The 25,045-nt window shown below is 35.5% G+C and overlaps 1 protein-coding gene across 2 annotated transcripts in view; it reads left to right on the forward strand.

Annotated features, from left to right (window-relative positions):
- Nucleotides 1–25,045, forward strand: part of GABRB2 (gamma-aminobutyric acid type A receptor beta2 subunit) — a 245,171-nt gene that overhangs the window by 199,730 nt on the left and 20,396 nt on the right. Inside the window, exons 6-9 of one of the 2 annotated variants that reach the window (XM_027841694.1) lie at nucleotides 7,840–7,977; nucleotides 11,239–11,391; nucleotides 12,451–12,695; nucleotides 15,206–15,319. In XM_027841694.1, coding sequence (XP_027697495.1) covers nucleotides 7,840–7,977; nucleotides 11,239–11,391; nucleotides 12,451–12,695; nucleotides 15,206–15,319 — 650 coding nt within the window. The remainder of the gene's footprint in view (nucleotides 1–7,839; nucleotides 7,978–11,238; nucleotides 11,392–12,450; nucleotides 12,696–15,205; nucleotides 15,320–25,045) is intronic. The other variant, XM_027841695.1, reaches the window with a different exon arrangement.

A 25,045-nucleotide genomic window follows, 5' to 3' on the forward strand; every position in this document is an offset into this window, starting at 1 on the left:
GGTCAAAAATAAAAATAAAGTTCCCATATATAATAAAAATATTTATAACACACATTTTGTAGTGGTAAAAAAAAACAACAAAACAGAAACAAATCAACTGCCCATGGAGTAGAAAATGGCTCAACAAATTGTGGTTCATGAATATGATGTAATATTACTATTCTGTAAGAAATTAGGAATACAGAGAAGCATAAGGAGACTGATGAACAGATGCAAAGCAAAGTAAACAGAATCAGAAAAACAATATAGACAATAACTGCAGTAAAATAATTTAAATTGAATACTGTGAAATTACAGCCACCAAACTTGGCCCCATAAAAGAGATATGAAAAATCATTTCCCCTGACTTCTTTTCAGAGGTGGGAGGATGAGTGTGAAACCATCATATTTTAGATTTCTTTGGCATGGTTATTACATTTGTTAAACTTTTTTTTCTTTGTTATCCTTTTTTATAAGATAAAGCTCTCCACATAGAGAGTGAGTGAAGGAGGGATACATTGGGAAATGTAGGTGATATGAAAACAAACATTTCAATTTTTTTTTATAAAGAATGCAGGATAAGAAGTTGAAAAACTTGGGGTCCAGTTCCAAATTTGCCACTAATTAGGTGGTTGACTTTTCACAAGTCATTTCCTCTTTTTGAGCCTCAGTTTCCCTAACTATAATACAATGGAGTTGGAATTGGATGATTAACTTCTTTTAAATGTAAAAAAAAAAAGGATAGATATCATTATTTGCCCTTTAATGGGCTCTATGATTTTGTGTATTGAAGCAGTTTTAAAACTTAAGTTGAAATACGTGTTTGGCTCTATCTGTTGATATGAAGCAACTAAGTAGTACAGGGGACAGAGCAGGGGGTTTAGAATCAGAAAGACCTGAGTTCAAATTCAGCATCACACTTAATAGCTTGGGCAAGTTATTTAACCTCATTACTTTCATCTGTAAGATGGGGATCATGATAGCATCTACCTCCCAAGGTTATTATGAACATTATAAGATAAATGTGATTATCACAGTGCCTGGCACATAGTAGATGCCATATAAATCCTAGTTATTATGATTATTATTAGATATCAAATCAATTTATTTAGCCAGATGACCCACTCATATCACATAAATGAAGTTAAATAGGCAGGTTAATATACTCTGTTGACAATCCATTAAATTACGTTTCTCAAACCTATTTTTTTTTCTCTTTAACATTGCCAGGGATTTCTTTCTTTCCCTCATAGCACTCACATAATTGATCTAGCTCTCAATATCTCATGGTTTATCTTGACTCAGCTTTAGAAATATAAGATAAAGTAGCAGAACATGCAACAGGAACCCCAGGTAACCATATAATACTATGTCAACAGTTCCTTAGAGATGCCACCTGGCAGAGTGGAAATATTACTGGACTTGGACTCAGGAAAGACTTGGTTTTGTATTCTACTTTGGGTCCTAGCAATATGATGATCATAAGAAAGTCACTTAGTCTCTCAGAGCCTCAGCTTCTTCTTCGGTAAAGTAGAAATAATAATGGTGATTATACCAACCTCTTAGGGCTATGTTGGGGAACCAAGTAGGTAATGTACATAAAAGGCTTTGTAAACTTTAAAGCATTATATCAATGTCAGCTATTATTATTGACATTCATGTGCTCTCCTTTAAGACATGGTAACTGATGTATTAACTGTTATGAAGGTTATTATTATGTTATAGCATCCACCTTCAAGTACATTTTAAAATATATTCCCTCTGAAATGGAATAAATTGTTTAAAATAGCTGCTGTTGCATTGTGCTTCTAATTAATAAAGCCTAACTTTACTTAGACTGATTATATGGAGCCACTGAGGTCCAAGCAAGAAGACTTGGCAGCAAAGTATTGTTGCCAAACAATCCATTTACAGGATAAGAATGAACAATAGGAAATAATTGAGATGTCACAGCAATTATCCAGCATACATTTAGGCTTGATGTCAGAGGGCCAAATTACTAACAATGAGACCTATCCAAAAGAAGAATGGGCTGCCTCAAGAGGAAGTGGGTACCACCTCTTTGAAGGTCTTCAAGCTGAAGTTGGATAATAAAATATGTTGATTTTGTTGTAATATATTTTTCTTTCAGATATAGGTTGGACTTGGCCACTGAGGTCTCATTCAACTAAAAATTCTGTGATTCTGTGATGAATCTCAAATCTCCTAACTTCAGTGTTTGGTTTTTGTTTTTGTTTTACATTGCACATTCATCTTTATGTGATTATTATATGTGCTTTCACTCCCAGAAGCTTTCAAGAAAACAGTTTTATTCAGGCAAAAACAACATATGAGAGGTTTGGACTAGGTGGCACAGGAGAGAATAGGTATAAATTAGTGGTTTTCTGAAGAAGCATAATTGAGCAACAAAACATACATCACTACCACATTATCAATACAATTCCCATCCATCCTATATCTTTTGAATACAGGAGTTTTAGTAGTCCAAATACCCTTCCTATCGGTATTACTTAAGATATGAAAAGAAAATGGGAATCATTACATACTTATAAACAGGCATTTACTATGCTGAAGAAGATAGTAGGCACCTCTTTCCATGTCTAGGTTTTCTTTAATCTTTAAAGGATAGGCATCTGGAGAGCAAGGGCTTTCTGAATAGAGACTTCCTGGTGAACTTCTATATATTCCATTGGATAGTACGCAGCTGATCATAGCCATTGGGATTGATTCTAACTGACTTTAGCCTTCCACTGTAAGTTTAGAAGAATCTTGAATGAAACAATGTCCATACTAGTGCTATGCTATATTCCTCCTACCTCCCATTTGCTTAATACTTTGGTGCAGATTGATTTGTTTTTCAGAATTAAACCCTATGTAAAAGGCTGAAGAATTTCCTGTAGCATAAATTTTGAATAGAAAGAAAATGATAGACATACAGGAAAAAGTATCTTTTTTTTTTTTTTAGAAAAAAATGCTTTGGTTACATAACAAGATAGTATTACAATCAACTGAACATTTCCAATTATATTCCTCAGCAAAATGACATCTCCTTCAATCTCAAATAATAGCTTTTTATACACATGTTTAAGGGAAGAAATGTATAACTTATATTTCTTGCATAATTACTGTGTTTGTACATTTCCATTTTTATCTTTACTGATCAAAGACTTGTAGCAGCTTCTTTAAAACATTCCTGTAACTAATTAAATATCTATTCCAATTGGAGTTTTCTTCTTTATGCCAACCACTTCAATATGTGGGGGAAGTTTCAACAGTAATAACATAAAATTACTCAAAACTATGTAATGACTCAGTATTGAACCCCATGAATAAAATATGAGGTTTATTTAAATTGCAGTAGGTTAATGAAGAAACGCAGTATGTCCTCACTGACAAACCTTTTTAAGAAATCACATTACTTTTCACTTTTGCCATTATTATTAAAGCTCATCTGTCTACCATTCTACTGAAAGCCAGAGCACCTCCCTTAGAATTTTAAAAGCATCATTCACTTTTAGAGGATGCTAAACTCATAGGTGCTGTAGAACAGATTTATAAGAGAAAAGCAATATGGAGCTTGAGTTAAACTAATCATCTCTGTCAGATAGACTTCTGTACTTGACCTCTCTTGTACACTTATGAATTGCTGAGCTCTCATCTTTTGGAATTGATGATGGTGCAGGTATTTTCCTACCTTGTGCAACATTCCACAGTTGGATGATCCAATATGAATTGAGGATGAAGAGAGAAGACCGTTGAATGAGTAGTAGTCATGAAGTGTTGGTCATTGCCCAATGGGCTTCCATTACCTTTGACATCAGAATAATGTTCAAGTGTTTTATCTCCAGTTTCCATTCACTTTGTATAGCTCTTTCACTTTCCTTTCAGTCACCTTAGAATTTATATAAATGTCTGTGTGTGTGTGTTATGAAAGAAACCCACAGATAGGTTTTTTTTTTTAAAGTGACAGAATGGGTCTATAAGTCTCTGAACTTAAATTTTCATCACTATCTAAAATTTTTTATCAATAGCAATATAAATATATACTGAAGTAACTTTAGATTATTTTTCTAGGAATTTATTATCAGTGTTTAATATGACAGCTGTGCCTTCATGACATTAAACATCTAGATAAAATGAAAAAATATATAAAAATACAGATGTTTTCTCTGCATGATATGAAATATTTGGATTTTTTTTTTACAAACATTTCTATTCTTTAATTAGGAAGTTGGTTTATTTTAGTTTTCTATTCAGACATCGATCACCAATACGTAACAAACTCAGAAACAAGAAGCCCAGTATAGTTCTTATTCCAGTTCTACCACAATCTCATTATGAACCTTAGACAAATTGAACCTCAATTTCTTCCTCAGTAAAACTAGGTACTTAGATTAGATGATCTCTAAGGTCCATTCCAGTGCTAAGATCTTATGATTGTCTGTGTGTGTATTTGTGTGTGTGTGTATACATATACACATATATACAGATATATGTACACATGTACATACATTAAATATTGTATATTGTATATGTTTATGTATACACATGTATATGAATATTTTATATATGTTTATTGTAGGCATAAGTGTATTTGGTGTGTACATATGCATACAAATATACATACATGCACATTTATAGATGAACATATATACATGTTTTATATATGTGTGTGTGTGTGTGTGTGTGTGTGTGTGTGTAATTTGTAAGTACTATAATTTTTCAAGTTGTTTATGTCAATAGAGATCCAAATCTCTTTAGCTGGTATTGATACTGATTCATCAGATTTTTCATGTTCACTGACCTCTATATTTTTAACTGTAGATTGAGGCATACTTTTCTCAATGAGAGTATTGTTGGAACTTTGTGTTGTGATCTGTGTACACATGGCTCTAAATCCTGTTCCCTGCTCAGGTTCAATGTTAGGAGAAGTCACTGGACAATTAACAAATGAGGAAGTTTACTTTGCTCTTACACAGCAAGTATCTACAATGAGGAAACCGAGACAGTTTCTTTATATGCAACCACCTCCACCTTCCACCCTTTACCCCAACCCCCACCCCACTCTGTTTCCATTGAAACAAGTCTTGTCAGTCAATCCTCAGGATATGGTGAATTGCATAGTCTCAGGCACACAGCCAGTCTGAGAGACACCCACTACTCAGGGCTGGGACCTTTTATGCATGCAAATTAAAAAGCTAAATCAGGAAACTATGGCCCATCAGGTTGCCTAGAGGGAGGAAGCTGTTTCAGGAAATTCTTGGTCCTATTACATTGGTCTGTTTTTTAAAGTCTCTTTTGTTTTGTATTCTCTAAATCTTCTTCCCAGTTTAGTGAATGGATTTTGTTCTTAAACTAATAAAAAATGTAGAACCAAAGATATATTCTGAATTTTGGGGAACAATATAAAATTAGACTGAAGTTACAAAATGAAATCATAACTTCATATATGTTTACCACCAACATTTGAAACATTTTAAAACACAGTTGATGAAAATCTTATTTGGAACTGCTATTCCTGAATGCCTTTGTCTTACTCCCTCAAAACTTAAATTTTTACATTTAACGCAAGTAGTGTTATATGGTAGAATAAGCAATAGATTTGTACTCAGAAGAAATGATATTTATTGTATCTTGTCTCTGCCACTTGTAAACTGAGTGAACTTAGGCAAGTTTCAACTTTTTAAGCCTCAGTTTCTTCATCTGTGAATTAAGGATAATAATACTTATACTACCAATCTAACTTTGTTGTTATGGAAATTTTTATTGGAAGATCCCTGAAGAATTTTTTCACATTTTATGAGTTGCCATGACCAAAACAAACAAACAAATGAATGAATCAACAAATAAATAAATGACCTGGTGGCCAATATTGTGACAATAAGCTTTGTAGTACTTAACTAAGGCAACTAGACAGCACAGTGCATAGACCACTGGACCTGGAATCCATAAGTTGTTGTTGTTGTTGTTGTTAAGTCATTTTTCAGATATGTCCAACTCTTTGTGACTCCATTTTGGGGTTTTCTTGGCAGAGATACCGGAGTGGTTTGCCATTTTCTTCTCCACCTCATTTTACAGATGAGGAAACTGAGGCAAACATAGTCAAATGATTTGCCATGGATCACACAGCTAATAAATTTCTGAGGCCAGATTTGAACTCAGGAAGAAGAGTCTTCCAGGCCTAGCATCCTATCCACTGTGCCACCTAGCTGCCTGGAACTAAGAAGACCAAAGTTCAAATGTGGCCTCAGACACTTAATAACTATGTGACCCTGGCCAAACATATAACTTCTGTCTGCCTCAATTTCCTTCAACTGTCAAGTTAGGATAAGAATAGCATCTACCTCAAAGGGTTGTTGGAAAGATCAAATGCGATAATATTTATAAAGCACTTAGCATAGTGCTGGCTCATGCTTCCTCTTCCCCCTGTGTTTAGAACTATGCTAGTTCTTAGGTTCCAGACATAAAGCCCTTCTTATTGGTAACATGTACCAGAGCTTGTACACCCCCTGCCGTGATCTTTGAGGGCCCAGAACCATGTCACAATGAGACATTAAAATAAAGTTTTAATTGAGTATTATGAAGGAAAGCACTTCATCAACTAGAAAGGTGAGCTATTTCTTATGTCTGGTTCCTTGGATCTCAAGACATTGATTCCCATCCTTTTTGGAAGTGGGACAGTCACTTGGGGGACAATAAAGTTCCCAGGATTGTTGGTTTAGAGATGGAAGGGACCTTCCATGTCACCTATTCCAATCTCATTATTGTATAAGTGAAAAAAACTGAGGCCTGAAGAGAGAGACTTGCTCAAGGTCATACAGGTACTAAGTGGAAGAGCTTGATTTGAACCTGAGGTCTTCAGACTCCAAATCTAGCATTCTTTCCATGGCACCATTCTATCTCCCTAGAAAGAACATAGAACCAGTAGTTGGAAATCCTGGATTCTATTCCTAGCAGATACCAACTGAATGACATTAAGCAAGTCCCTTAGGATCTTTCTGTGCCTTGTTTTCATTTGCAGAAAAAGAACAATGTCTATCCTACCTACTTTACAGGGTTGTTATAAGCATGCAGAGGGACAGTTGATGTGAAAGGATTTACTTCATCACCAAGTCTCTACTACTACATCTTTCTACCTCTGAAGTATTCCATTTAACCTCTCAGTGCCTCCAGACATTTCCCTAAGACTTAATTGTTTTTGTTTGTGTGTGTGAGTGTGTGTGATGGATCCCTCTTGCAGTCTGGTTGAAGCCTATGAAACCCTTCTCAGAACAATATTTTTCAATACATAAAATAAAATGCATAGGCTTACAAAGGAAACCAATTCTATTGAAATAAGGTTGTCAATATTTTTGAAAATCATGGACCTCAGGGAAAGAACCTCTGTTCTAAGATACTAAGTTTGAGAGCACTGCTAATGAGCATTAGTACAGAGTTCCTCACCAAAAATTCCCCATACTAAACAAATCACAAATACAGTTTAAAACAAAAGGAATAAGAAATACAGCCAAACAAAAGGTATTTTTACCTTACATTTGATTATGGGACACCTCCTAGAAGTACTGTCATATAATCATTTGCTCTTCAAACTGAAACAAAGACAGCTGTGTTTTGTTTTCTAATTTCAAAAATTAGGACTGAGAGACACTTCTGTAGGCACATGAAAGCTGATGGCCAGATGTTACAATACCCCATGGCAAAAGGGCCCCAGATTTTGTGATTTGTACTTGGAAGGAATATGACTCTGCACAGATCCTATCCTAGCAGCTTAACTGGTTTTTTTTCCCCTTCTTGTCATGAGGTTTCAATGAAATACGTTACGTACTAAGAATATATTTTTTTCTTATTTTCTTTTAACAGATGGCTATACGACTGATGACATTGAATTTTACTGGCGTGGAGATGATAATGCAGTGACAGGAGTGACAAAGATAGAATTGCCACAGTTCTCTATTGTTGATTACAAACTGATTACCAAGAAGGTTGTTTTCTCCACAGGTTGGTACTAAAGAAGAAGGGAAAGTGGAAAGGGTATCTTCCACAAGTGATGGGAGGGGGGTGGATAGGTGTAACTCTCTGGTGGTATCAGAGGAGAAAGGGTATAAGATGAATGAATTCTACTGATAACAAGGAATCCTTAAAAAATCATTTAACACTAAAAATTCCAGTCCCCTTTATGATGAATTATTGTACAAAAGTTCCACACTATTTTGAGTTTGATCTCTTTTTTCAATCAAGTAGAACAAGTAAAGAGTAATAAAATTGTCAAAAGTAAAAAATCAAGAGGGTCTTTTAGGACAAGATTTGTGGTGGAGTGGAGGTGGGAGAAGTGGAGAAATTTCTGCCAACCTCAATATTTTGACCTGCCACTGCTTTGAGTATAGGGATTAGATTCAGCTTTGGGAGAGGTGCTTTAGAACTACTTGAAGCATTGGAGGTCAAGTGATTCAAACACTGGTTTGGATTATTCCTATTCTTGGGGATAATTCTTTAATATGCTTAGTTGGTGGGAACTATAAAAATGTTTTAAGGGCAAGTCCACCATGTCAGATAATAAATCAAGCCAAGAAAGGCCAGCTGGCAAAAAGACCAATCTGGTAGAGTTTGTTTTTGTTGTGTTTATTCAGATTGTGTGTGTGTGTGACTGTGTGTGTGTGTGTGTGTGTGTGTGTGTGTGTTTTAAGAGTACATCAGTACCTCTTTAAATAGCCCCTTTCTGCTTTACTGCCAGGAAGCTTTGTCACACCATCCCTCAGCACAAAGAAGAAAAGAAAATCAACAACATTAGTATTTTTTAAGGCTAAGCTCAGTCTTATAATCATGTTTTTATGTTTTCTTTGCAAAGTCAAAGAAGAGTGCAGAAAAAAGATTTTAAATCCTGAACTATTCATTCAATGACAAATAATCAGTCCAGAGGAACATCTTCTTTATGCATGGGCCTGATCCCCATCCAGGGAAGTCTAATGGAAATGAGATCTTCTATAAGCAGTTAATCCAATGTCAGCTGCCTTGCCCATTCTCCTTCTGGTGATGTTCCAACTCCTTTTTGTCCAAGCAAATTACTTGAAACTGCAGCATGATACTGGTGGACAAAATCAAAATGACAGCCAGATTGAAGACAGGAATGAGGGAAATAGATCTCCACTTCCCCCCTGGCTTCTGAACTTTTAGGATGTCCCTCATCAATGACTTCATCCCTGAATTTCCTCTTTTAACTTTAGTTCTCTCTGTTAGACCTAAGGAAGCAAAAAGAAGCTTTCTCTCAGAATATTTGTTTTTTCTCATTTTCTATCAGTTCATCTTTGGAGCTATTTTAATTTAATGCCATGTTTGGGTAATACCCCCCAAATCCCATCACCATCAATTCTCACCCTTGCCTGGAATGAATGGCATTAAACAATAATTGGAGACAGAGATTTCTAAGAAACTTGGGTCAGGTTAAATTGGATAGACAGATCAAAGCCATGTTGTGCAGGGCTTACGGTGCCATGCCAGAGAGTCTCTACTTTATCTTGTAGTAGGTAGGGAATGTCCAAAGGTTTTTGTATAGAGAAGTGATATGACTAGAGTCATGAATTAAGGAAATTACCTAAGGTGGTATGAAAGGGATGTACTGAGTAGGTGAGAGATTGGAGGAAGCAAGATCAGTTAAAAGGCTATTCTAAAACTAATAGTGAGATGAAATGAAGGCCAGAGCAAGGTGGTGAAAAAACTGAGAAATATTGCAGTGGCAAGATCAATATACTTTGCAATTTATTGAACATCTGGGGATGGGGAAAGGAAAATGTCAAAGACTATTTGAAGGGTAGGAACCTGAATGACCAAGATGAGCCAATTAGGTGATGTAGTAGTTAGATCAGTGAGCATGGAGTCAGGAAGACCTGAGTTCAAATCCATCCTCCTTACTGCTGTGAGATGGGCAAGTCACTTAACTTTTTCCTCAGTTTCCTCAATTATAAAATAGGGATAATAATTTCACCTACCTACCAGGGAAGTTGTGAGGATCAAATGAGATAACATTGGTAAAGCACTTAGCACAGCACCTGGCATGTAGTGGCACTAAATAAATACTTATTCCTTAATCTTTTCCTTTCCATCTTCAAAAATCAAAGTTAGGTGAGTAACAGGTTTGGGAAAAAGATATTGAACTTGCCATATTATAGAAGCTGTAGTTGGAGATATCCACCAAATGCCTGTAGGCAATGATGTAGGACTACATCATTGAGGAAAGGTTGTAGGATAGGAAGAAGAGATGAATATAGAGAGATGGGTGCTATTTATAGAGCTAATAATTTAATGGGAATGAGTGAGATCAATAAGGGAAAGTCAATATAGGAAGAATAGAGGATCCAGGATAGAATATTAGAGGAGACATCCATATTCAAGTAGTCAGAATGGGAAGAAGACCTAGCAAAGAAGTCAAAAAAGGAGTAATCAGAGAAGAATTGAAAAAACTCATTGTCAGGGAAGCTGAGGGAATAGGATTGTCTATGACGAGGGGATGGTCAGTAATGTCAAAGGCTTCAGAAAGCAACAACAACAAAAAATTAAATCCTTTTGGACTTAGGTCATTACTGACTTTGGAGAATGCTATTTCCAGACTAGTGGGAGCAAATTCAGAAAACAAGGTGTTAAAGACTGTTTATTTCCCAACATCCCTAGGAGGCAGGTACAGTTATTATGATTATTTTATGGCTAAATAAACTGAGGTTCATAGAGGTTAAGTAACTGCAGATAGGTGGTATTGTAGATAGAGCATAAGACCTGGAGTCAGGAAGACCTGAATTCAAATCCAGCCTCTGACATTTACTACCTTTGTGACCCTGGACAAATTATTTAATCTATTTGTCTCAGTTTTCTTCTCTGTAAAATAGTGATGATAATGGCATCTACCCCCCAGGATTGTTGTGAGTATCATATGGGATACTAATGTTAATGTGTTTAGTGCAGTGCCTAGCACATAGTAAGCACTATATAAATGTGAGCTATTACTTCCCTAAGGTCACCAGTGAGGGGTCATAAGTCAAACCTAGCTATCCCTCATTTCAAGTTCACTATGCCTAAACCACTTTTTCTTCATCAAAAACTCTAAACTCAGATCCCCTATTCACACAAGAAGCATTTCTTGCCCAAGAGCAATAAGGGGGTCTATAGCTATGTATGGAGAAGAGATCTGCAAGCAGAGTGTTATATTTTAATGATAGCAGACACTTGAAAGATATCAGATGATAGTGATGGTTCCTAAACCTTCTCTTTCAGGCTCTTACCCCAGACTGTCCCTCAGCTTCAAGCTTAAGAGAAACATCGGATACTTCATCTTGCAGACCTATATGCCCTCCATTCTGATTACTATTCTCTCATGGGTTTCCTTCTGGATTAACTATGATGCCTCAGCAGCACGAGTAGCTTTAGGTAAGTCATTTTCATGTAACTTGGTGAATTTGCTTTGCCTTGAACTTGTGATGCATGATGAAGCCAGATCAGGACATGCTAAGAAGATTTGGCTGTTAGGGCTTGGGCAATCTGATTCAGCATTAAATCAATTAAGCACAAATTAAGACTCTTTCATGTCAGAATTAGTTAAGCGTATGGTTTTTGGTAATGAAATTAGTTCCATCATCTTGATGTTATTATTGAAGCATATTTCATGTAATGTTATTCACATGATTATTTCATGGTACCTGTTTAACACATATCAGTCAACCTATTTTATGGGTGAGAAAGAGAAATATAATGGTGTATATTTAATAACTTACAAGATGCAAAAACATCAAATTTTAAGTCTCTATAATATTTTGTTTGGAGTTTGAATGGCAGGAGGTACCAAAATAGGCATACTATTAAAGCAAAGCTGTCATAGCTTATCCTATTCTCGTTAAAGTTCAAATTATTACATCAGAGGGAGGGGAGAGAAGAGGAAAGAGACAATAATGAATTATGCTTCCTGGGGATTTTGGTAGTAGCAAGTTTATTTAATATCAAGATCACATAAAATAATTACCATTATACTGAAAGTAAAATGGCATCAGACAAAAACTTAACTGTGAAGGACAAGGTAGTATAGGAATGTTCCACGGTGCTCCTCAAAGAACATCATTTACTATACACAGAGCTCCAGAGATCAAAGAAAAAGGAAACGACACTTTTCTTTAAACCTCTTTGAGGGTAATCAGGCTTATAAACAGAACATTCTCAGTGTGATTATCAGAGACAGAATGTCAGATTGTCAGAGACAGACATGATGATGGAGAAACCATTAATGTATTAGCATGTCTTATGATAAAGTTTTTCCAAATATGAAGATTCAATTCAACTGATACTTAAATGCCCATTCTGTGTCCAGAGCTATGCCACAGGGGATACAAAGAAGAATCATATACAGTCCTTGTCCTCATGGATCTTACATTCTAGAAAGAATAATAGCAAGGGATTCAAATTAGCATATTTAATGGAATTTTCTTGTTCTTTCAGGAATTACCACGGTACTCACAATGACAACCATCAATACTCATCTTCGAGAAACTCTCCCCAAAATTCCTTATGTGAAAGCCATTGACATGTATCTTATGGGGTGTTTTGTCTTTGTGTTCATGGCACTGCTGGAGTATGCACTGGTCAACTACATCTTCTTTGGTAGGGGACCCCAACGTCAAAAGAAAGCAGCTGAAAAAGCTGCCAATGCCAACAATGAGAAGTTGCGCATGGATGTCAACAAGGTAAATAAGCCCATAATCTTACTTCAAATTATCTCTTTAATTTCCCTACTATAGACATGGTATTAGTTGAGAGAGAGAAAAAAGTACATCATGGGATAGAATTTTAGAATGAATCTAAATCAATTAAGATAACATGATCCTCAATCACTCTTGTCCTTTACATTTTTCATGACTATTTGCATTTAATTTATTAATTTTAGGCTTAAAGTAATATATAGTTTTATAACTGATTGAACTAAGAGAGAGAATCAAGAGAGTCCCAGAATTGTTAGTCAAGCATTAGGGTATAGAAACATCCACAGAGGGAATATACACCATCAAAAAAGAACTAGTATATATTGTTCCCTGGTGGGGCTGGTTCTCAAATAGATATCTATCCTATTCTTAAAACTTACCAGAATAAGGGAGAGCTTATTTCCCTGGATCAGAATTTCAACAAAGCTAGGCTTTTATTGCTGATCCTATACTCTGTTTAAAATGGTTCCTCATGATACAAAGGATATTAGTGCAGATTCTTGCCTCATTTAAGCTGTACTCTACAACCTCCTAGAGCAGTGTGTCTGTGTCCTTCACATAACACAGCAAACAAAATATATATTCGTCTTTACTAAAAGATGATTTGATTGATAGCTTTCACCCTAGTAGTTAGTCTTAAAAGTTGAATGAAACACATCTCAAATGTGTTTGCTGCAAAATCCATGGAAAAAATTATTTCAAAGTTTACCGATTGTTTCTGAGGTCAGAACACCTGGGCCCATCATAATTAGCTAAAAGATGATGGTCACAGCTTGCAGAGATTCCATGCACCTCTGATTACTGGTTTTTATCTTATTCCAGAAGGAGGTCAGAGGCAGTTCACATCATTCTCCATATATGATTTTGTTGTTGTTACTGTTAATGTTATCACTATCATGAATAATGTCACTCTATTTCTTGTTAAGAAATTTCCTTCCTGGGAGTAGACAAAATGAAAGCAGTAATATTCCAAGTTTCTTAGTTTCCAACAGTCATCTAAGTAAGGGCTTCTGAGGGGTCCATGGGGCCCCAGGAGGTTCATGGCTAACTTTCAGAAAGTTCCTGAAATTGGATGGGAAAACATTTATGTCTTTATTTTCACTAACAACTAATGGAAATTTAGCATTTCCTTCAGTGATTAAAAATATTTTAAGAAGGATTCCATAAGTAGGCTTCACCAGACTGCCAGAGAGGCCCATCTCGCACGCACATACACACACACACACACACAGAGCAAAGGTTAAAAAACTCTGATTTAAGTGTTTTTGCTGCTTTGGTGCATCCAGATTATAGCATGACTGGGTGAGAAGGGGAGAAATAATCTTCCAATGTTATTTGAGTTCAAACCATAGAATATTAGAATTGGAATGAATCTAAGAACATAGAATGCTAGAACTGGAAAAGACCTTAAAGGTCATCTAGTCTAACCCTTCATTTTACAGATAAGGAAACTGATGCCTAAATAGATGAAATGACTTACTTAAAGTCACACAGCTCTGAATAAGGGGGGAGGGATTAGAAATTGAACCTCCAAAAAAGAAAATAATTACAAATAAATCCTCAAGTCATTTTTATTCAATTGATTACGCATGAAAATCCCTTTCTGACTATAAAAACTGATAACCCTTAGTCAAAGCAAGTATCACTTACTTAATCAGTTGGATTTATACTGCTATTCAAAGTGAAAAATATTTAAGTTTTCATTAGTCCCATGCCCTTTAATAGCTTTATAGAATCTTTTTTGAGTATCCTATTTCAATAAATGGAATATTCTACAAATGACATTTCTATGCAGAACTCTATTGATTCTTCTCGATTAGTCTAACATTTTCTTCTTGTGATGATTCTAATTTGCTCCTACTTTTTTTCCTAACTGTATTTCTTCTACCCTTATCTTTTTTATCTTTCAATTACTTCCAGATGATCAGATTTTCTTGTACCTCCTCAATTTCTTTTTTGTATAAATACCGAACTATATATGCACTCCTCTTTCTTTCTGTATCCAATTCACTATATATGGCTGCCCTTTTGCTGTCCTGGCCCTTGCCTCTCTGAAAAATCCCAATATATTTTCTATACTACTACTATCTAATACTATAATACTACATATTGACTATAGTTTTCCAATTAAAGGTGCACCAAGGTCTTTCACATAAGCTCCTTTTCACTTTGCTCTCTCATGTTATGTAATATGCAACTGAGAATGATGGCGACTTGGGGCCTTGTCTTTATGTTGTGAGTTTGTGTCTTGTCTTTACTAGTATACTTGACCTATTTGTAGTTTAAAGGCACTAAGCAATACTGATTGTACAATGAGATAAAGATGATATATTAGGGATAAACTAAGTAAAAATCCCATTCTGGAACTTTGTGGTCATGTATTGTAGCTTTGAACGACCATTTGCATTTATTTATATCCAAGCTAACTTTGACCACCAATCCAATCTAGCAGTATCAGTGAACTTAATTAGCACATTCTCTACTTTGTCTTCCAGATTTTTTATAAAGATATTAAACAAAATGGGACCCAATATCGATCTCTCTGGGACCCTACTGGAAACCTCTCCCCAACTAGACGGACTACCAATTACGATTACTCTCTGTATACGGTTAGATAGCCAGTTTTTGATCCATTTATTTGTATTTTTGTTGGAGCCAATTTGTATTAGCTGTTCCCTTAAGATACTGTATGGTGCTTTAGCAAATGCCTCATTGGCATCCAGATATATACTATCTGCTAAAATTTTTATAATGATCAATTGTAATAAAGAGACCCTAGAGGGATTATGAGGGGTTGTTCATAATTTAATAGCCTTGTTGTTTACAGTGCAAGGCCTAGTTAATCAAATGGATCATATTGAGATTCTTTTTCATCATTAAAAAAACTGTATTTCAAAGATAAGACTCATGGACATGGTTCCATTTTCATGTTTTCTTTTGTTAGAGGTTAGGGGTGGGGGTTAACTTTTCTTTTATGGGTGTTCTCAGTTTCTAATGGTAATGTGTCTTCTAGCCTGAAGTTATGTATTTATGTACAGGAAATGTTAAATTTGCATCAAGTCCTTGTCACTTCATTTTCATTTAGTTTCAACATGAATGTTACCATGGCAGATTCAGATCCATTGTAGTAACAGGTGAGATGAAACAGTTGAGTTTCTGCCCTGTCAGATTTCTTAACTTCAATGGATTTCCCATAGCCCCCAGAAGAGCCTGTTTTTTGGCTGGGGATTACAATATAGTCATGCAATCTTCATATAGTGTCAATTTTGGATTTTTTTCATGTATTCTGTAAATTTAACTCTACCCATATAATTATATTTTCTAATAAGATTTCCTCTACTGTCTTTTTGTAAAATTGGCTGTTGTTGACCCTTTTCCCATAAGGACTTGATGCTTGATACTCTTTCATTATTGTGTCCTTCTAAATTTTCCATGTCTCTTTAAGTTTGTTCCATGTTAATATGTGACAAGATCACAGGATTCATGATATCTTATTCACTGCCTTTGATGTTACATTTGGTACTGAGTTCTGCTCTATGTAGGAGTAATTTTAAAATGTTTATTATGACAGTTAAAAGATGGGTATTCCAATTTATGGGTTCCATATTATACATTTTGTCAGCATTATTCTTTAGATATTTAAATTTGGAAAGATACTTCAAAAAACATATTATGTGTTTTGTGGTCATTCATTCATTCAATAAGTATTTGTTGACCAGCTATATTAGCTCAAGGGTATCTAATTCACAATGCTGGTGTTTTCAAAATAGAGCTTCCATTTTATATTGATGAGGTAAATTGAAGCCTCAAGGATTCTTCTTTGAATAATTTAAATCTTACTCATCTAGAATGGAATGTATGTGAGAAAATGTTCAGATCTATGTTGAAAATTGTTGAAATGGGTGAAAATATACAAAAAATAGAGAATCAGATTCCTTTAAATGACTTTTCTACTTTTAAGTTGACTGTTACTTCCACTTTGATGCTCAACAACTTTCTCTGATTATGAGGACATTGTATATAGAAAGTTTATTTTTCTAGGACACTAACTGGTAGATTTGCTGGCTTACAAGTCTTAATGTACCTAGTATACTTGATGATTTATATTTATTAATATCAGTATTTTAATTTATTTTTTGAGTTTTTTAGACTTATTACCTAATTTGACAGAATGTGGTCTAGAACTTAACAGAAAGTGTGTTTGTCTAAAGGTTCAATGTCATTCCTTGAAATAAGAATTTTAGTATCTTCTGCATTTAACTATTTTACCTTTTATCAGTTTGAAGATTTTCTCTTTTCAGTTCTATGTACATGAACACATATGTATTACTTGTGTTCATTTTTATTGCATACATAATCGTGAGTATTCAGATTGCCTAGGTCATAGATACTGATCAGAGTGAAATGTGGTATAATTAAAGCTATATTGTGTAGCCATGTAGCAACTTGGAAAACTTGCTTTTAAAAAATTAGATATATAAATCTTATATTTCAACTAAAAGTCTGCATAGGCTATACCCACATTCATCTTTTCTTTTCTTTCTTCCACTCAACTCTTCTCCTATTTAGCTTTCTATCATTAAAGCAGAATAATTCAGTAATTCAGATTAACAATCATTTACTAAGGTGAGCATGGTAGCACATTCCTGTAACCCTTGCTACTAGGGAAACTGAGGCTGGCAGATTTCTTAACTCAGGAGCTCACAAGTTAAGCCAAACAAGTGTATGCACTAAGTTCAGTATGATCCTGTAGAAGCAAGAGGGTCTCAGGATGCTGAAGGAGGGGCAAACTAGAAATGGAACAGGTCAAAATCCCCATGCCAATCAGAGTGGGATTGGGCCGATAAATAATTTGGCATTCGGCCCATAAACAACTCCTATACTTTGAGCCTGGGCAAAATAGGGAGAACTAGTCTTTGAAAACAATAATAACAAATTATTTACTGAGCATATTCTAAACAGAAGGTGCTGTGCTAGATAGGCATATTGAGTTTTGTGGGAGAAACAAAAATGAATAGGAAAAGGCCTCTACCCTTAAAATATCTACATGCTGGTAGGGAAAGTGTGGCATATAACAATTATGTAAAGAATCCTTCAGGACTTCCTCTAAATGTGTATCCTCATGGTGGGGATAAAGTCATAAAGAAATTAGATATGATAAGACGGCTGTGGAACTGAGAAGAGAGCACTAGAATGAGAGTGCAAAGGTGACCTATGTTCTAGTCCTCACTCGGCCAGTATCTAGCAATGAGAATCTGTGGAACTCTTTGCAAGGTCAGTACTCTGAGGACTCACTTGCCTCATCTATAAAATTAGAAAGTTAGACTAGATGACCTCTAAGGTCCTTAGCTCAAAACATGCTAGTATTCTATCATTTTATTTTATTTTCATTATCTAACCTGCAGGAGAAACAACTTAGTGGATAAGAAAGCTGATCCTGAAACCAGGAGTATATTGGTTCAAGGCTTGCCTCTAACACTTAGTTAATATGTGATCCCGGGCAAATAATTTTTTTCTCTCCATGCTCTAGGTTATGGTGGGGTCAAACTCAAATAGAAATGGATCCTTCTGAGCTGCATATTGACTTTAAAAAACAAAAATTAGTATTATGTTTTGTTGTATTTTCATTTATTTTGTTTAACATTCCCCAATTACATTTTAACTTGGTTGAGCTGCACTCAGGAGTTTTGCACTGCAGGTTTTACCTCTCTGCTATCAGATGCTTTCTAAGACTCCAAGATACTGAGAAGATGCAAACTTACATGGTTAAGGAAAGTTTCTCACCCAGGGCATTTCCTATACCAATGAAATAGAAGGTCTATTCCCTATCTGTCTAATACCCTCTGAAATAAATAAATGAGGAATTATTATCCCTTTTCATAGATGAGGAACCTAAAGCACGGAGTGATTGATCCATAATCACATAATGAATCAGTGGTAGAGCAAGGACTGTTGAGCCCAACTCTCTTTAATCTTACTTCATTGTTCTTTTCTCAACACTATGTCAGTACTTTTGGAAGTTCTAGCGATTTGTAATTAGTGAGTCAGATTTTTATTTTCCCTCTTGCTCAGTTAAGAAGGTGCAGCCTCACATTTACTCACGATTTCCCTTAAACCAGATTCTCCTGGACATATGTGTATATATATATATATATATATATATATATATATACACATACATGTGTGTATGTATGTGTGTATATGCATGTGTATGTATTATGTGTGTGTATGTGTGTGTGTATGTCCCCTGGTGGGGTCAACTTGGAAACCACATGGGCTTTGTCTACCTGATCCTGCAACCATAAATGTGGGAGATAGAGTTGGCATGTGAAGCCATCACACTTTATATACTATCATTTGCCATGTTACCCTCAGTACCAGGCAAAGTCATGTTTGAAACCTAAAGGAAGGGAAGGAAGGGAGGAAGGAAAGAAGGAAGGAAGGAAGGAAGGAAGGAAGGAAGGAAGGAAGGAAGGAAGGAAGGAAGGAAGGAAGGAAGGAAAAGAAAGAAAGAAAAAGAAGTTTTTAATGAGAAATGAGGGATGGAGTCCCATAAATACTCAATCATGGAAGCCATGGTTTCTGGATGCTAAATTAGAAATAGATACTAAGATAAAAGTGAGTTATATAGTATGTGGTTCAAAGAGTTTGTTCTTGAGAAAAAGACTAGGCAAAGCTAATAGGCTGGATAAAGGATGCTACTGTGGCATTCATTTGCAGCAATGGGAATTGAATTAAACTTTTATCAGCCATCACTCTATCAATATTAAATTATTTTATAAGACAAGTAAAGTGCCTAGGATGACCATTAGTTTCCCAAAGAAATTAGATCTCATTTTATAATCACTGACAGAGAAGAAGCCTGCAGTAGCCCCAGATGCTTATTTAATTGGGACAAGGGGTTTCTTGGGAGATATAACACAAATGGACCATAAAATAGGGTCTTCTGCTAAATAAGCTCGCAGTTTTCCTCCCAGAAGATTTCTGCAACTTTCTTTCAATGTGATAGCCACTGTTAGCTCATTTTATATTCCTCAAACATGCTTAGTGTCCTACACTACTGCATCTTTGCTCTTGGGAGCCTCTTATGATTCATGCTCTCGTGAGGACTAGGTTCCCACCTGGCTGCCGCGGAGCTCTGCATACTTGCTTTATGCACTCCCAATCTGACATACCACTGGTCTATACTTTGCTGACCACATAGTACACTGTGCTATGAAGGCCAAGGTTATGAGTTTGAACTCTTTGTGGATCAGTCAAATTTGTTTTATTTATGGTTGCTATAGACTATTCCACCTTACCTGAGCTAGTTGGCTGAGAAATACTAAACTTGGGTCACAATAGGAATCAAAAGAAAGACTATGACTCTACTATCAAAATAATAATAATAATTCAGCAAATGCTTATTGAGTACTAAGTTTCAGTAGGAATTGCCAGAAACAAAGGTATATAAACACATGAAAAATCAAATAATAGTATAAGAAAACCATTTAAGATATTAAATAGTGTAGTATATGAATAAGTGCCCAATGAGAGGTAGAGGTAACAAGTTGTGTGAGTTCAGAGGAAGGTGAGATCTCTGACCTCAAGGAGCCAAAGTCTTGTTGGAGATGTAATATGAAGATAAGGACTTGATCTGTCATTTCATTGGTAAAGAGAATTTGTGGATGTTAAAGTTCCATCTACCAAAACAAGTCAGCACCATTCTGTAGCTTATAGAGTTTGAGAATTGACACATGCACTGAGTGGTTGTGATTTGCCCAAAGTCACACAGCTGGTATGTGCCATAGACTGAAGGCAAAAAGGGCAGATTAGAAACAATAAGAGGATTTAGAAAGAGGAGAAAGGGAAATTTTATACATACACATATATATACACATATGTATGTATATATGTATATGTATATAGAGAGATTTTATATATTTAAAAATGTATGTGTGTATAATATATATATATATACACATATTTGTATGCACATATATATACATATACAGTAATAAGGAAGAATTAAGAGGATTTTGGAGACTGGTTTTGGGGTAAGATCTAGTAGAGAAGGGAGAAGAGTAGAAAAGCAATATAAATAACATGCTATAAATATATAATATAAATAACATAAATTGATATTTCTATACACAAAAGAAAATATATAATTTCTACTTAGGCTGGGCCGTAATCTTTTTTGTGAGTTTGAAAAAGAATTCCAGAAATCTATTGCTATTACTTGTCCTGTTGTTTCCTAAAATGTCATTTTCCCACTTGAGACAGATCTTTGGAAAGATGAGTTAAGGTTTGCTTTGTACTTGGCATAATTTTCACTCAAATAACTTTCAGAACAGGGTTTAGGTTACTCATAAGGGGAGCCTACAGTGATAGTAACAATCTACAGTGATAATAACTAAGTGGATTAACTCCCCAAATACATGATTTCTGTGGGGATCTGGTGGACCAGAGAGTAAATTTGTAAGACAGACAGGGGTCATGAACATGGTTGGATGAGAATAATGTCTTTTGCCTTAAGCCCAGCATCATCACAATTCTCTGCACAATATATTTCACTTTGTTAGTCCTCATGAGAACCTCAGACTTTCCTACAACACACCAATCATGTTCACATAGCCTTGAAACAGGAAAATAACCCACCTTGTAGCTCCAGGGTGAGCCTGAACAATATGGAATTGTCCTTAGACAATCCAGTCAGACAGTGTGACCTAAGGAAAAGGCTAGGTTGGGAAGAGCAGAACCTTTCAGTTGGAGGAGAGAATAAGAAGGTGTAGATAAAGACTATTTTCTCCCCTTCTTGCTGCTATGAATGACTTCTTGGGTCAACAAATCAATCAGCAAATATAAAATACCTATTCTATGTCCAGTCCTGTGCTAGGCAATATGAACCATATAAATAGGGACAAATCATAATCTCAGCCATTAAGGAGCTTAAAACTTAGTCATGGATTCAGGAGAGTCTTTACAGAAATGATTACTTCTGAACCTTTCCTCATGCTTTTCACTCTCCATGAAAAATACTTCTATTTCTTATTGCTGTACATCCTTCAAGGGCCAATTCAAATCCCACCTGCTCTCTGAAGCCTTTCCTGATCACCAGAGCAGAAAGTGATTTCTTTCATTTGATCTCAAAGTATTTCATATTTTTGTATACATAATTTTCTACTTTGATGCTTAAATCAACCTGTTATCTCATTGATGTGGCTGCTTCCTCCACTGTTTGTAATCCTGTACAGTTTACATCCTACCGTAGTACATTCTACCATGCTTTTACATCCTTAGCAACTCTTGCCCATGTATTCCTTTAAATATTCAGCATTCTTTTTACTTTCTTCTAAAACTCTTGACATTTTATGTGTACAAGTAGAGAATATATGCTGACAACTGGTAATCTTTGTTGTTGTTCAGTGATTTCTGACTTTTTTGAGGGTTTTCTTGGCAAATACACTGGAGTGGTTTGCTATTTCCTTTTCTATCTCATTTTTCAGATGAAGAAACTGAGGCAAACAGAATTAAGTTACTTGCCCAGGGTCACACAGCTTGTAAGTGTCGGAGGCTAGATTTGAACTGAGGTCCTCCTGACTCAAGGGCTAGCAGTCTAGCCAGTCTGCCACCTAGTTGCCTTTACCTTGCCCTTTCCTCTTTTCCTAGTCATACATCTCTTTGATGATATTCTTTATATTACTTCTGCACAACTGCTCATTGGCAATTTTTTGAAGTCCACTTTTTCCCAACATGTTTTATTTATTATTATTTGAGTGACGTGCAACTTTCATTCTTCAGAGACTATGCTATTCACTGAATTGAGATATGAAGTATCATTGGAAGAACATTGTTCTGAGAAGAAGGAGAAGGAGGAGAAGGGTAAAGAAAAGGAGGAGGAAAAGGAAGAAGAAAATGAGAAAGAAGAGGAGGAAAGAAGAAGAAAAGAAAAAATGTTTCAGAGAGAAACTTAGAGTCAATAAATACTCAACAGCAACCCACCTTGCTTTCCTCATTGTATCCACAGTTCTGAGGCCCATTAACTATCTGTCTGCAGGTTTATCTTAAATATATGTGTTTTTTGATCACCTCTTCATCTATATAGGTCATTCATTCAACTCCATATTAGTCTAGCCAAAAGTCATTCCTAATCCACTTTTTTCATTGTGGAGATAGCCCAAAATTGTTGGAGTGATCATAGACCTCATTTAGGGGACTCTGCAGAGTACCTCTCCAAAAGTAGGGAATCCTTTTGTATTTAATTTAGATTTTGTACTGAAAATCTGCTGTGATGGTGGCAGACACCATGGACCAATCTGTTTTATGCTTTGTCTCATATTAATGATCAGAGAGTCATTGAACAAAATTCATGTTGTTTCATCTTTCAAGGGATCCTGTATAATTTTAACATATATGTGGGAAATACTTTTTTGGAAGAAAACCTTTGTTAGCATTTTGCTGCACTGAATCAAATGCTTTTTTAATAGTTAAGTAAAAGGTACAGTGAGATTTTGTATTTTCTGTATTTTTCAACTAATTGTGTGACCATAAAAATGTGGCCTTCTATTCAATTCAGTTTTCAAAAGCTTGCTCTTCCTTTCTCATACCCTCATCAAGGATACCTTCAACCATTGTGTAAATTTTTGTCATAAAGATTTAGTAAATTTGGAGAGGTAGGTTTGTAGGTCAATCATTACTGATATTTTCTTCAATGATTTTTTAAAATACTATTAAAGTCTCTGTCCCCCACTATCCCAAGAACTGGATATCTTCTGCCTCTTTTTGATATCTAGAAAATTAATCTTTTAATCCATTCAAAATTGTGTCACCTTCATCACAGAATTATTTTACATCCAAATTTGTTGGTATTGTATTTTCCTGTGTGTTTGCTATATATAGCTTCACTTTAGATTGGCAGACCCTCAAGGGTTGGGAATATGTGTTACCTTTGCAGTCCTCCAGAGTGGGACAGAAGATCATTGATTTTACAGTCAGAAAACCTGGGTTATATTCCTAACTCCAACATTTATAAACCATGTGATCTTTTCTGTCTCTGAGCTTCAAATTCCTCATATTTAAAATGGGATTCAAAATACACATAATTTCTGTGCTGTGTATAAAGGAAAGAAGTGTTCTAAACAGCCAGTGCTTCATCTGCTTGTCATATCCTCTACTTCTACCTGCCTCCATTTCCAGTTATCTTTTACATTTCTGTCAGCAGAAAAAGAAACAAGTCTGAGAGTACTTGGTATAACAATTAGCAACCAAGATTAAGATGACTTTGTAACTCAAGAAAAGAAAGAGACCTACGAGAATAACCGGTGGTCATCCACTTCCTGAGTTTATAAGACTTTACCTTTCTGATTCATCAATACCCCATGTTCTGGAAATTCCACTTATTTTCAATATTTGCTATCCTTCTAATCTCAGGGCCAAGGATTAGAGTAACAACTCAAGACATGGCTAAAAACATTTTAGGGCATGGGAGCAGAGAAGAGTAGACTCTCCACTAGGCAAGAGTTCATGAGAGAATCAGTCACTAATCTTGTACTGGCTACACTCACTGCCTACACTAGTAATTCTACATTTGTTTTAAGGACATTTAGTGGTTGGTGATTTCACAATTCTGCTCTACAACTGCCCTGTACTGTGTGACCTTAGAACTGTGACTAGGCATCAACTTTGAGTTATTTTGGCTGTAATAATAGTCATTATGATTGTCATTATGATTGTCATTAACTAGTTACTCTTAAAATTTGAGAGCAGTCAGGAATCTTTAATGAAAGAACAAAAATACCCCAAGAAATATCTAATGTTCTTCCTGGAAATGAATTAACTCACCAAACTAGAAGAGGTTTAAAGATTATCTAATTAATTATTCATATTTTCCTGATGATGAAATTGAGACCAGCTAGAGAAAGTGATTTGCCTAAAGTCACATAATTAGTTTCAGAGCCCACCCTAGATCCTGTGCCCTTTGGCTACCATTCCAGTGGCATTTCTACTGGATCAGCTGAAATATATTTCTCAATTTTTTGCTTTATTTCTGTAGGGAGTAGAGTAAGAAATGTATGAAAAGTTTGTTCTGCAAGTTCTAAACTGAGGTGGGATACTGAGTGAATGACTGAGTGAACATTGCCCAAGAAGGTTGTAGAAAGGGTTCATGTTATAGGTAGATGTTGAATTATCAATCACTAAGCATTGATTATGTGCCTATCATGTGCCAGACACTGTATTAGGTACTGAAAATGAAAGGAAAAATTAGTGTCTGCCCTCAACGAACTCATAGGGAGGTAACATGTAGTTTAGATAGATAGATAGATAGATAGATAGATAGATAGATAGATAGATAG

This window comes from Vombatus ursinus, unplaced genomic scaffold (genome assembly GCF_900497805.2).
Source record: "Vombatus ursinus unplaced genomic scaffold, bare-nosed wombat genome assembly UNPS02014863.1, whole genome shotgun sequence".
In the NCBI taxonomy this organism is placed as follows: Eukaryota; Metazoa; Chordata; class Mammalia; order Diprotodontia; family Vombatidae; genus Vombatus; species Vombatus ursinus.